The sequence below is a fragment of the Pteropus vampyrus genome, unplaced genomic scaffold, assembly GCF_000151845.1.
Source record: "Pteropus vampyrus isolate Shadow unplaced genomic scaffold, Pvam_2.0 Scaffold534, whole genome shotgun sequence".
Lineage (NCBI taxonomy): Eukaryota > Metazoa > Chordata > Mammalia > Chiroptera > Pteropodidae > Pteropus > Pteropus vampyrus.
This window is the reverse complement of record NW_011889315.1, coordinates 166,360-180,025: the sequence shown is the minus strand read 5'-3', so window position 1 is coordinate 180,025 and position 13,666 is coordinate 166,360. Positions and strand designations below refer to the sequence as shown.

The 13,666-nt window shown below is 49.5% G+C and overlaps 2 protein-coding genes across 3 annotated transcripts in view; one reads left to right on the top strand and one right to left on the bottom strand.

Annotated features, from left to right (window-relative positions):
* Window positions 1–5,809, bottom strand: part of TMEM91 (transmembrane protein 91) — an 11,851-nt gene extending 6,042 nt beyond the window's left edge. The window contains exons 1-2 of the mRNA XM_011383633.2: window positions 5,780–5,809; window positions 5,002–5,092 (exon numbers count right to left, since the gene is read on the bottom strand). The gene's annotated coding sequence lies outside the window, so the exon portion shown is untranslated. The remainder of the gene's footprint in view (window positions 1–5,001; window positions 5,093–5,779) is intronic.
* Window positions 5,810–6,770: 961 nt separating this feature from the next.
* On the top strand, window positions 6,771–13,131 carry B9D2 (B9 domain containing 2). Of its 2 annotated transcripts, XM_011383630.2 has the most exons (5): window positions 6,771–7,026; window positions 7,427–7,518; window positions 8,780–8,953; window positions 10,126–10,251; window positions 12,535–13,131. In XM_011383630.2, the coding sequence occupies exons 2-5, from the start codon at window positions 7,431–7,433 to the stop codon at window positions 12,846–12,848; spliced, it is 702 nt and encodes a 233-aa protein (XP_011381932.1). In that variant the 5' UTR covers window positions 6,771–7,026; window positions 7,427–7,430; the 3' UTR covers window positions 12,849–13,131. The 2 variants fall into 2 exon arrangements, with proteins under 2 accessions (XP_011381932.1, XP_011381933.1); XM_011383631.2 differs by lacking the exon at window positions 8,780–8,953 and having other exon boundaries at window positions 6,787–7,026.
* Window positions 13,132–13,666: the final 535 nt, after the last annotated feature.

Below are 13,666 nucleotides of genomic sequence, written 5' to 3'. Positions count from 1 at the left end.
ATATATATACATACACACGTGGACATGTCCTCAGAACGACCTAAGAGGCATTCTCACTTATTGTCCGGTTGTACAGAGGAGGGGACAGGCGCCGAGAGGTTAGGTACTTGCCGGAGAGCCCGCAGGGCCACCAGTTCAGAGTGCAGACCACACCCGGCCCAGGGTGAGTGCTCTACCCGCATCATCATCACATTGATTCTTCTCCGTAGCTCTATTTTTATCACTATTTTGCAGGTCGAGAAACCGAGGCTCAGAGACGTGTTCTCAGCTGGCCAAGGTTAACTAGAACTTGGCCCAGCAGATTGTGACCCAGGGCCGTATTCCTTGTAGGCCCCGAGAAGGGGAGGAAGCAGAGGCAGAAGACCGGGTGGGGGGCTTCCAAAGAAAGGAGGCTGAGGTGGGAGTGGACCGGGGTGGGGTGACTGCTGGTTATCAGGTGGTGCAGGTAGTGATGAATCAGTGTTTGAACTCACACCGACCTGAGTTCCTTCCCAGGCTCTTCAAGGCACGTGCTATGTGACCTCTAGATAATGTTGTCGCCTCTCTGAACCCCAATTTTTTCATCTGTAAAACAGGGTAAATATTTCCTGCCTCTTAGATGTGAAAATGTCCGTGAACCACTTAGATTAGGTTAGATAAAAATGTCCCAACATTTACTCAAAGCTTGGCAGAAAGTAGGCTCTGAACATGATTGGTGATGTTTATAAATTCTATTATTTATATCCATCTCCATCAGTCTGATTAGGGGACTCTCCTCACCCTGCTGGCCTCCACCTCCTTCAGGGAGCCCACTCAGCTTGCACTGGCTTTCCCTTCCCAAAAGCCTTCCATCTCACCAGTCCCAGTCGGCCAAACTGAAGGATTCCCCTGCCTGATGTGGGGCCAGCCAGAGTTCCCTTGCTCCAGGGCTCCGGGCTGTGTGCCAAGAGTCCAGACGCTGGAGCTGGCACGGGACCCACTCCTAGGGAGAGCAGATGGCGTCTGCAAGTGCACTTGAATCAGCCAGAGTTCCTGGCAGATGACATGCGGGGACACCCATGGGGGGGTAGATGAAAGGAAAGAGAGAGCAGGATTGTTTCTCCAGCAGAGAGATACCCTGTTACTCTACCTCCTTAATTTCACTCTGGCTGGTTTTTCGAATCACTTATCACTATGAAACATATCACACTCCTCTCCCTTATCCACAGGGAACACGTTCCCAGCACCCAGTGCATGCCTGACACCCTGGAGAGTACCAAACCCTGTGTTTACTATGTTTTCCTCTCGACACGCCTATGAAAAGTTTAATTGATAAATGAGGCACAGTAAGAGATTCACAACAATAATAATAAAATAGAACAATTATAACAATATACCGTAATGAAAGTTATGTGAATGTGGCCTCTCTCGAAATATCTCACTGCACCGTACTCACCCTCCTTCTCGTGATGATGTGACATGATAAAACACCTACATGAAGGGAAGCGCAGTGAATGACTTAGGCATTGTGACATAACGTCAGGCTACTATTGACCTTCTGAAGATAAGGATGACTTGAATGCAAGCACTTTGATAACCGAGAATGCAAGTCAATCTGATAACCGAGAGGGCTACTGAGTGACTAATGGTCTGGGAGCGCATACCGCATTGATACGCTGGACAAAGGGACGGTCTGCACTGGGTGGAGCGGGACTGCGTGAGGTTTCATCCCGCTATTCAGAACAGCGCGCAATTGAAAACCTATAAATTGCTTATTTCTGGAATTTTTGATTTAGTATTTTCAGACCATGTTTGACCTCAAGTAGTTGAAACAGCGGAAAGTCAAACCAGGGATCAATGGGGACTGCTGTACGTGTTTCTGGTGTTTGTAGTTCGAATCCTCCCACGTCAGTGTCAGCTCCAGAGGGCCCGAGATATGATCTGTTTTGTTCCTTGCTGTGCCTCAGGGCCTAGAGTAGCACCTGGCACAATGTAGGCCTTCAATACATGTTAGTGGGCTGGGGGCACAAATTCCCACTTGCCTCGGTTTTTACTAATCTCTGAGTTCTGCGGGTCCCTTTGTCCCCTTAGGCCCTCCCCCAGAGATTCACTCACTTCTATTCCGATCTCCCTGGCCCCCATCAGCCTCATACAGTTTCCCCAACCCCACACCTTTCAGGGGGTCACAAGAGGCCCAGGCCTCTTAGGGTTTGTGATGATCCTGGAATATTAAACACAGGATTCCAGCCAGGATCATCAACAGAGGTTTAAACTATTGATGAAGGTATGATAAGGAAAAGAATATTCATCTAGTCTCAAAATATCTCCCCACAGATTACTTATTTTATTACAAAGGAAAACAATAGTATTAGTGGAGAATACTGGAGGCATCACCTTAGAAGTTAACATCACCAGTAATGGAACAAACTGAAATCATGTACCTCCTTATCTCCACTGAGAAGGACACAACATCATTTCTGTGGTTTTGCTGCCCAAATCCATCATCTGAATCTAATCATGAGAAAACATGAGACAAAGTCAAACTGAGGGACTCTCTATAAAGCCGCTGGCCCATGCTCCTCAAAAATGTCACTGTCATAGTGGTTACCAGAGGGGAGAGGGAAGGGGGGAGGTAGACGGGGTAAAGGGGGTCAAATATGTGGTGATAGAAAGAAATCTAACTATGAGAGGTGAACACACAGTGTAAATATATATGTGCCTTACTGTTAAAACATACAGCTGAAACTTATTGGATTTCTTTAACCACTGTCACCATAAAAAGTAAATTAATTCATTTTTTTAAAATGTCACTCACGAAAAATGAAACGATAATAAAAAAATTAAAAACCTGGCAGGCCCATTCTAGGTTAAGGTGAGTAAGGAAACATGACAACTAAATACCAAGTGTAATCTTGGATGGAGGGTGGATGGTGATAAAGTATGTTATTGGGACAATGGGGAAAATTCGAATATAAACTATAAATTAGATGATAATTCTGTATCAATGTTAAATTTATACTGTAGAAAATGTTAAATTGGTATTATGGTTATATAGGAGGCTCCACCCTTGTTCTTAGAATTTGACTGTTGAAAACAATTAGTTATGAATATGGTATATATGTATGTATTACATATATATATACACACACACATATATATACAGGCAAAAGGATTGAACGAAAATTTTGTGAAAGAGGAAATCCAGGGAAACAGTGAACATTAATAAAGGTAGTCAACTAGTCATCAGGGAAATGAAAATTAAAATCATAATTCGATACAAATACACACCCACAAGAATGGCTAAAATGAAAAAGAACACCCCCACCAAGGGTTGGTGACGACGTGGGGGAGGGGGAACTTCATACCCTGCACATTGGTCTGACGACCAGGAAAACTGCTGGGCAGTGTCTGCTATAGCCGAACATATCCAATGACCGAACGACTCCACTCCAACCAGACGCAAACATATGTCCATCGAAAGATAAATTCCCATCAACAGATAGATAAATAAATTGTAGCATCTTCACACACAGGAAACTCTACAGCAATGAGAATGAAAGCTCTACAGCCCCAAGCAACAGCATGGTTGAATTTTGCAAACAAACCTCTGAGCAAAAGGCAGCAGACACAAAACAATACGTACTGTGTGATTTTATATAAAGTACAAAAACAGGCCAAATTAATGCATGTTCTTAGAAGTCCAGATAGTGCTTACGCTTGGGGGGCATCTTGGAAGAGGCACAACAGGCAACTCAGGGAGCTGCCCCTGTTCTTTTCTTGAGCTGAATTCTGGTTATCAGGCGAGTTTAGTTTATGAAATTTAATCCAGCTCTTTATTTTTTCTTGTGCATTTTCTTGTGCATTTTTCTTGTGCATTTATTTTTCGTGTGCATTTTCTTGTGCATTTTGACTTGTGCATTTTCCTGTACACATGTTATACTTCGAAACAGTAATTTTTGAAAAAGAGTGAGATCTTTATATACCGACATGGATAAATTTCCGAGATGTATCACCGAGTGACAAAAGCAAGATGTGAAACAATATGTACAGTTGTTATGGAAAATAGAATGGCAGTTCCTCAAAAACGTAAAAATAGAATTACCATAGGACCCAGCGATTCCATTTCTGAGTATATACTTAAAATAACTGAAAGCAGGGTCTTGAAGAGATATTTGTCCATCCATGTTCATAGCAGCATTATTCACAATAGACCAAAGCGGGCAGCAACCCAGTGTCCATCAACAACAGATGAATGAACAAAATGGGGCGTGTATATACAATTGAGTGTTATTCAACCTTAAAGAGGAAGGAAATTCTGCTATGCGTCACAAATATGGATGATCCTTGAGGACGTTATGCTAAATAAAATAAGCCAGTCATAAAAGGGCACATACTAAATGATTCGACTTGTATGAGGTATCTAGATTAGTCAAATTCAGAGACAGAAAGTAGAATGGTGGCTGCCAGGAGCTGGAGGAGGGGAGGATGGGGAGTTGTTTCATGGGTACAGAGCTTCAGTTTTGCAAGACAAAAAAAGAGTTCTAGAGGTTGGTTGCAAAATCATGTGCATGTACTTAATGCCACTGACCAGTACATTAAAAAATGGCTCAGATGTAAATTTTATATTATGTGTATTTTAACACAATTTTTAAAAAGTTAAAAATAAAAAGCAAAAACTACATAAATATCTAGTGTGCTCCTTTGTAAAAAAACATGTAAAATATTCCATTTCAGTAACAATAAAAACCGTCAATAATAGCAAACATTATAGAGCTTCCTATGTGCCAAGCACTATCCTAGATTCATTACGCATCTGTATTAGTTATCTACTGGTGCCGCATAACAAATTATCCCCCCAAACTTAGTGGCTTAAAACAACAAATATTTATCACTGACATAGTTTCTGTAGGTCAAGAATCTGGCGATGGCTTTGCTGGCTGGTTCTGGCTCAGGGTGTCTCATGAAGTTAGCCTGTTGGCAAGCTGCAAGGGTCTTCTGATCTGACTGAGGCCGAAATATTTGTTTTCAAGATGAGTCACTCACACGGTGTTGGTTGTTGTCAGGAGGCCTCGATTCTTCCCCATTTGGGTCCCTCCATTAACTGCTTTACTACTGTCACATCATGATGGAGGACCTACAAGAGATGGAGGAGAATGCCTCGATGCTTTTCATGGTCTGGTCTTGGACATCACACAGCAACACTTCTGCTGCATTTCATAGGCTAGAAGCAGGTTACGAAGTGCAGCCTATACTGAAGGGGAAAGGAATTAGGCTCCACCTAGTGACAGGAGTGTCAAAGAAACTGTGGATGTATTTTATTTACTAATTTTTTTCTGTGGACATATTTTAAAACAGCTTCATGCATTCATTAAATTCTGACAACAGTCCAATGAGGCGGGTACTGTCATATATTCTAACATTACAGGTGAGGAAACTGAGGCACTGAGAGGCTAAAGGTCAGAGAGAAGTGGCAGAGCCAAAACTTAAATCCAGGCGGTCAACCTGGGAAGCATTTTCTTAATCATTAGTATCAACCGGTGGGGAATAAATCAATTGAAGAAAAAATATTTAAGAAGGGGCATTGACAGGATCTAATGACTGGTTGGATGTGGGAAGTGATAGCGTCTAGGACAACACCCCAGCACGACCTCCATAATCCTTTTATTCTGAGAACTGTGTATCCAAGAGAGGCAGCATAACAGAGAGGTTAAGAACATAAAGTTTAGGGAAAGAGTCAGGCAGAAGTGTGATCAATCTGGCTTAAGGCAAATAATTTTGCCCCAATTTTTTCATCTTAAATAAAGCTGATAATATAACCTACCGAGCAGGATGTCTGTGAGGAATAAAGGAGCTTGTGCACGCATAAAGATCAGTTTCTGGAGTCTGGCACAAAGAAATCACAACAAATGGTAACTTTCAAGTATACCTATTAGTGAAATATTATCCCATTGAGTTGTTTTATTTATATAAATATTATCCTATTGAAATGTTGCCCCCTCCCTATAACTTTGAGTTGGTGACTCTAATTTTTGTAACCTCATTTTGCTAAAAAGTATGAGAAGTAAGGGAATGAATTCCCTTTGGACTCCTGGTCTGGGCTGGAGGCACTGAGGTTCAACTGGATTGATAGCGTGGGAAAGGCAGTGCTCAGGGAATCAGAATGTGAGTGCCTCGAACTGTCACTCTCCTTGTGCCCATTACATGGCTGAGAAACTGAAACCTAGAGCCATGCAAGGTCACAAGACAAGTAACTGGCAGAGCCCAGTTTTCAAGAACCGGATTTTCTGCAGATAAAGGGGCTTCAGTTCCTCATTTCTCATACCTCTTCCCCACACCCCACTCCTTGCTCAGATCAGCACTAACAGAAGAACTGGGCAGTATTTCTGGGGAGGAAGTTGGATTATCAGTCCCGTGGAGCCTGGGGAACTCTAAAAAAGGAAGGAAACCCCTCTCCACAACTTCTCGAGTATCTCTGAATAAGGAAGGATTTTTTTTCTAGTCATGAGGCAGGAGAATGTACTCTCCAGAGAGAAAGTGTCCCCCTTGACCCTGGCTCTAGTCTCTGGTTTGCGGTCCCGGATGGACGAGAGTTTGGGGGGGGCGTGGCACCGCACCGAGGGATTTGTTTATTTTGTGAAGAGGGTATCTGGAAGAAACAGTCAACGCTCAGACTTCCTAAGCCACACTTTAGATGGCGGCTGCCAGGCCACGCCCCAAATGGCGGAACCGGGTGTGTGGCCGGAGAGACGCTTTTCCTAAAATGGAGAGGGAGAGAGAGAACGTCCATCACAGCTTAGCCCCGCCCACGAGGACAGCTAGGGCCAATTACCGATCCCAGGGCGGGAGCAAAGCCAGGAAGGGAGGCTGCTGTTGTCATAGCAACAACTAGGGAGCCCGAAAGCGGGCGCAGCCTCTAAGGGATCGACGCCTCAGCTCTCTAGCTGCCCAGAAAGTCCTGGGAGTGGCGCGAGCCAGGCCTAGGAAGCCAGCGCCCGCTGGACAGGTCAGGACCATGAACCCCAATCTCCGCTGCCGCTTTCGCACTTCCTAACCGTTAGGTTTTCTGAGGTAAGAATAGCGCATGCGTAAACTTAGAGGCGGGACTTTGGCACCCCTGCACTTAAGACGCATGCGCCTCATGGGGTGGGAGAATCTTCTGACCTGGGGGCGGGGCTTTGTACTTGTGGGCGGGGACATCGGCCCTGGGGGCGGGGCTTTCCGCTGGGAGAGGTAATTTAGAGGCCGGCTGATTGGATGTCCTCTCCTCAGCCCAGCCCACCCTAGGCCCCTCATTTTTTCGGGGCTCTCCTGGGAAGGCAGCTGTGATTGTGTGGCCCACCCTCAGTGGTTTGACGAAACTAGCTTGGAATCCTAATACTGCCCCTTATTTGGAGAGCCACAGTTTCCCCGTCTGTAAGGTGGAAATAGTGCACTTACTCATAGGGCTGTGATATTTTTCCCCTCTCAGGGCCATGGCTGAGGTGCACGTGATTGGACAGATCGTGGGGGCCACCGGTTTCTCAGAAAGTAGCCTCTTCTGCAAGTGGGGCATCCACACAGGTATTCCCAAGCCTGGTACATTTCCCCCACCAAGACCCCCAAATTAGAGGTTCCATCCTCTTTCCTTTACCCACTGGCCCAGTCCCTGATCCTCATCTTCCATTGGTTCTCAGGACTCCTAGCCCCGACCACACTGTCCACGTGAGTCTCAGGCTCCCTTCTTATCCCTCCCCATCCCATCTCTAGGGACTCTGGTTCCCACTCAATGAACACACAGCCCCTAAGGATATGGGACCATAGATTAGACCACAAACACACTCCCAATCCTCAGAACACTAAACAGCCCTAACTCTACTGCTGGGGCTTCATTCACTGCCTTAGGGGTGCCCTAGGTCCCTCCCCATTCTTAATAATTCTTTGCTTAACAGTCTCCATTTATCGAGTTGCTATAAAATGGAAGTTGCTATCCCACATTTAGAGGCGAGGCCACCCTCCCATATTCATAATTCTCTGTGACAGTGTAGGAGCCCTGTACTAGCAGTCATCCAAGTCCATCCACCTGGCCCTGGAGGTACCTCAGAGGCCCCAATTTTCATGTCTCCCCGTGTGAGGTGGTATAGTGTAATGGTTAGGGCTGCCAGATCTGGACTCAAACACTAACTTCCCCCACCAATTAATTGGGGGCCTTTAGACTTGACCTCGCCAAGCCTCAGTTTCCTTGTCTGAAATTGAAGCTAATAGCAGCCAGAGGCAGCACAGGACTGCGGTTAAGAGCACAGACTGCCTGGGTTCAAAACCAGCTGTTTGCACGTGTCTTTGTTTGGGCTTCCCTGTCTGTACAATGGGAATAATAACAGTTCCTCGTGGGGCAGTCGTGAGGGCTAAAGGAAGAGCAACAGCACTCTGGAGAGGGCCTGGCCTAGTAAGTGCTCAGTGTTTGCCCCGCTCGGGTAGAAATCGGATGTAAAGCCAATTTTTATATGTTGCCCGGCACAATAAATGCCCATGAAGGGAGTGAGTGCAGCTGTTGTCCTAATCATCACTTTCGGCCCCGGGAAATTGTGGTCCTCCAGCTAAGCGGATGAAGAGGCGGCCCCGGAGTCCGACTCGGCTCCCAGTCTGGGCTCCGCCACTCACCTGCTCTGTGACCCTGAGTGGGTGCTTTTCCCTCTTGGAGCCTGTTTCCCCATCTGTAAAGTGGGATATTTGTCCTTCACAGGAGTGCTGGTAAATGTTACATGTGACAAGCCTACCTCAAGGCCTAGTGCTTTCTTCACTTGGCCCAGAAGAAGCGATAGCCATATGGTTTTTATTATCTCAGGGAGCTGTTGTGCGGGGCAGTTAGTCCCGCAGAGAGCTCAGGGGCAGTCGGATAAAGGGCTTGGGCACTGCTGTGAGACAGAGCTCAGTTTGAATCCAGCTCCATCCTGGGACCTTGGTCTGCTGCAGTCCTGCTGTACTTCCAGCATGGAGAACAGTCCTTGGCACGCAGCAGGTGACCAATAAATGTTCATGGAGTGAATGGCCAGGTGCCTTTCCTTCTAAGAGTCTGTTTCTTTACCTGTAAAATGGAGACTATATCAGCACCCACCTCCTAGGCTCATTTATTTGCCAAAAAAACATTTATTGAGCACCTTCTGTGTACCAAGGTCTGGGTTTGAGGTCCAGGGGATCTAGCCCCTGCTCTCCTGGGGCTCACAGGAGGACAGATAAAGATAAATAAGAAGATAAATGAGTGTAATGATTACAGATAGTGGTAGGTACTAGGAAGAAATGAGATGTGATAATGTGATAAGTCCTAGTTTCGGGTAGAAGCATGAGGGAGAACCCTCTAAAAGTGGCACTTGAGCTGATCCCCAATGGATGGGAAAAAGCCAGGCATGGGGACATCAGGAGCAGAGCTTTCTAGGCAGAGGGAACAGCCAGTGCAAAGGCCCTGAGGAGAGATCAAAAGTAGAACCCGTGAGGCTAGAGGGTGGCGAGGGGTGAGGAGAGTAATGAGAGAGGAGTTCAGGAAGGGGCACACAGGCCAGGGCGTGCAGGGCCTCCTGGGCTGTGGGGGAGCCTGTAGACTGGGGGCGGGGTATGGATCAAGAGTCCTAGAGGACAGGTTAAACAAATTCATCACTAAAGCGCTTAGCGCGGCGTCTGGCCTTTGGTAAACATTTGGTGCCTTTTCGCTGTTACCGTCATCCTCCGTAGGACTGGTATTATTGTGTGCCTTTCACAGTGTGCCCAAGCTCCTTTGTGACGGGCACCCTTGGCCCCATCTCAGTCCTTGGACTAGGCCTCTAAATGTGGGGTGAGAATAGTAACAAAGGATACCCGACACTTAGCCAGCACTCGCTATGCCCCAGGCACTGTTCCGAGTGCCCTGTATGTATTAGTTCATTTAATCTCAAGAAATGATAAGGAACGCATTATTATCACACCCAGTTGACAGATGGGGAGACTAAGGCAGGGAAAGATAACTTGCCCAAGGGTATACAGGCAGGAAGAAGTAGTGCCAGGAGTTGAACCCAGATGTTTGGCTCCAGAGTTCACATTTTGTAACCCTTGTCGCCCAATGCCAGGGAGAAGTGGGGTCCTGTCTCCACGACGGCCTCCCCTTCCTGATCGCTGCCTCCCACCCCTCCCTGCCCCTCGGTGTCCTGGCTCTCATTGCAGGGGCGGCGTGGAAGCTCCTGTCAGGCATACGGGAGGGCCAAACGCAGGTGGACACCCCCCAAATAGGGGACATGGCCTACTGGTCCCACCCCATTGACCTGCACTTCGCCACAAAAGGTCTTCAAGGTGGGTCCCCAGCCTGGGCCCTGGGCCGGGCTGAGGGGTGGCAGTAAGCAGCACCCCATGCTGCTGAGACTGGGAACACCAAACCCTGTCCCCGCTCCCTCGCCCTTTGCGTCCCTTCCGCACCCAGGCCTGGCCCTGGAGAGGCTGTTAGGAGGCCTCCCTGGGCTGACTCTGGAGTGCGTCAGAGGCCAGGGGCGGAGGGGGAGAGGGGAAGGTAGAAACCACCAGGAGAGGGGAGGTTGCTTTCGGAGAGATAAACCAAGAGTCTTCAATCAGGAGGAAGCTGGGAGGGGTTATGAGAGAGGCCAGGCTCCTCGGCTGATAAGAGGGGAAATGAGTATTTGGGGGAGGGAGGGTACAGAACATCTTTTCTGGTGGAAAATTTGGGTCATACTGAGTGGATTCCAGAAAATAGCCTAGGTAAATGTGCCATATATTTCAACAATATAAATAATATTTACTGAGTGCCTGCCCTGTGGTGGGTGATGTCAGGGAGATGTCAGCGATTGAGACAGCCCCCAGCCCTGTCCTCACAGCGTTCACCATCCCATGGGGAAGACAGAGCTGTCCCCAGAAAATGGCAGCCCAGAGTGGGCAGGCCTGGGATGGGGGAGTCTGGATGGCTATGGGAGCCCAGAGGAGGCTCCTGACTGCTGGTGAGTTCAGGAGGGAGGGCTTCCTGGAGGAAGGGATGTTTGAGCTTTGCCATGAAGGGCCACAGCAAATAATAGGAGCTAATAGGGCAGAGAGAAAGAAGGTTTCTAGGCAGAGAGCTGTGTACGGAAGGCTCAAAGGGTAAAGTGAGCCACAGCATTTGGAGGATGGAGGGAAAGCAGGAGAGCTGGAAGGGTCCAGATGGTAGGGGACAGGCCATGCAGAGCCTTGAATGCCAGGCCGCAGAGCTGAGGCCATCTCCTGAAGGCCCCGCAGAGCCACAGCAGGCAACTGACAAGTCAGGTTTTGCTTTTAAAGGGTGATAGATTGGAGGATGAGGCAAGCGACTGTCCTTTTACTCTTCAGACCCCCAGGCCCCAGTGTGGGTATCATCCTCGCCTCTTCCCAGCCCCCCTCCCATTCTGTCCATCAGGAAATCCCATTGGCTCTACCTTTGAAATGCATACTACGCCTCACCACTTCTCCCCCATACCCTAGTCTGTCCGCTCTCACCTCTCACCTGGGCCATTATGGTAGCCTCTTCGCTGGTGTTCCCACCCCACCCGCATAGGCTGTCCCTCTGGGAACATCTAAGTCAGGTCACATTCCTCCTCTGCTAAGAACTCTCTGAGTCCCCTCTCTCTCAGGATAAAAGCCAAAGTCTTCCGTGGATCTCAATGCCCTGAATGATCTCGTGCTGTCACCTCCCTTTCTCCTTCTGTCAATGGCCTCAAGCTACACTGGCCCCACCAGACACCTCCCACCAAGGGCTGTTCCCTCTGCTGGGAGCACTCTTTTCCCTAGATGTCAACATGGCCCGCTCCCTTCCCTCCTTGAAGCATTTGCTCAAATGTCACCTCAGTGAAACTTGTCTTGATCACCCCCTTTCTAAAACTGCATCCCCACCCCCATCCTACCCAGCTTTATTTTTCTCCAGAGCAGTTATCACCATCTGACATACCCTATAATTTGCTTATTTACTACGTTCGTTGTCTAGGATGTCAGTTACACAAGGGCAGGAATTTTTGTCTGCTCTGTTCACCAGTGTGTCCCCAGCTTCTACAACGGGGACTAGCACAGAGGGGCTCAGAAGGGAGGGTGAGATGGGGCCAGCTTTTCAAGGGTTTTGCCTACCAGACTGAGGAACTAAACTGTATTCAGAGGATACTGGGAAACGTATGGAAAGGAGAGAAAGATGCTGCCCAATGCCAGATGGAAGGTAGATTGAAGGGGCAAAGAAGAAGGCCCTGAGCCCAGAGAGAACAGGGTGGGCCATGGGGTGGGAAGGAGCGAGGCGGCTAGGACAAGCCCCAAGGCACTCATTCACCAGGGGACTGGGCTTCCCAGAGATGGGGACACAGAAGAGGGAGAAGTCAGCAGAGGATAGATCCATGTTGAGGTTGGACTTCATACTGAGGGCACTGGGGAGCCATGGGCAGGTTTTAAGCAGGAGAGGAACATAGATTCAGAAAGATCCCTTTGGCTGGGAGTTCAGAGAGGAGGCTGAGGAAGAAAGGCAGGGGGGTAGGGACTGGGCCTGGAGTCTCCAGTGGGGATCCAGGAGGTGGGGATCTAGAAGCAGAAGACGGGGCTGACTCCATCCCTCCTTCCCTCCCTCCTGTCCTGCAGGCTGGCCCCGGCTCCATCTCCAGGTGTGGTCCCAGGACAGCTTTGGCCGCTGCCAGCTTGCAGGCTACGGCTTTTGCCACGTGCCCAGCAGTCCAGGAACGCACCAGCTGGACTGCCCCACATGGCGGCCCCTGGGCAGCTGGCGGGAGCAGTTGGCACGGGCCTTCGTAGGTGGCGGGCCTCAGCTGCTGCATGCGGATGCCATCTACAGTGGGGCTGACCGCTATCGCCTGCACACAGCTGCCGGCGGCACCGTGCACCTTGAGCTGGGTCTGCTTCTACGCCACTTTGACCGCTATGGCGTCGAATGCTGAGGGACCCTTCCTCGCCGGCCCCCATCCACACCCCTGGACGCCCAGTGAGGGGCAGGATGGCACAGTGGTAGAAGCATGGGCTCCGGAGACGGTCAGACCTGACCCCAGCCAAGGCTTGATATGGCTTCTGTCCTGGTTAGCACCTCAAGCCTAGTGGCTGTCCCTCTGGGGTCCAACTTCCCCATCTGTGAAATGGCAGCAAGCGTGTAGAGTCCCACGGGTTTGGGGGAGAAGAGACTGTCTCACATATGGAAGTGTTCAATAAAGGAAAGCAGTTCTGACAGGTGTGGGTTCCTTCCTGACCTCCTGACCTGTCAGGTGGCCTGTGCCCCATCCTCCTACTGACACCTTCCTTCCTCAGGCCCCACCTTCTGACAGACCTGCCTCCCCCATCCTTCGCGTCAGACTCTGACGCCCCTCCCCACTCTGGGTGCCCCTCTTATGACTCCCTCTCCATGGGGTTCCCTTCCTCTGTGCCCCTCTCCCCACTGGGTCCCCTATCTCCTGGCTGACCCTCGCCCCTTCTGCCCCCGCCTCCCACTCTCTCCGTTCTGAGTCCCCTCCTCTGATCTCCTGTACCCTGTGTCCCCATCCTCTGATTGAGCCTTGCCTGCCAGGTCTTTATTCGGTGACCTCTGCACAGCCCTCAAAGCCACAGGCAACCTCCCGCTTCGGTAGCGCTCCGCCGCCAGGAGGCAGCACCCGGTTCATGGGGCGGGGCCGGGGTGCCCGCCCCCTACCCCCGGGGCTTAAGGGACCCCCCTCAGAGCCCGCCCACGCGAGCTGAGGTCGGCGGCCCGGCCCCCCCATGCCCGCCC

What these genes read in the sequence shown, in the direction of transcription:
- B9D2 (XM_011383630.2), top strand. Translation starts at nt 7,431, where the DNA reads ATGGCTGAGGTGCACGTGATTGGACAGATCGTGGGGGCCACCGGTTTC. An exon ending in CAAGTGGGGCATCCACACAG is followed by an intron (nt 7,519 to 8,779) that starts GTATTCCCAAGC and finishes TTATTATCTCAG; the next exon opens with GGAGCTGTTGTGCGGGGCAG. An exon ending in CAGTCCTTGGCACGCAGCAG is followed by an intron (nt 8,954 to 10,125) that starts GTGACCAATAAA and finishes CTCTCATTGCAG; the next exon opens with GGGCGGCGTGGAAGCTCCTG.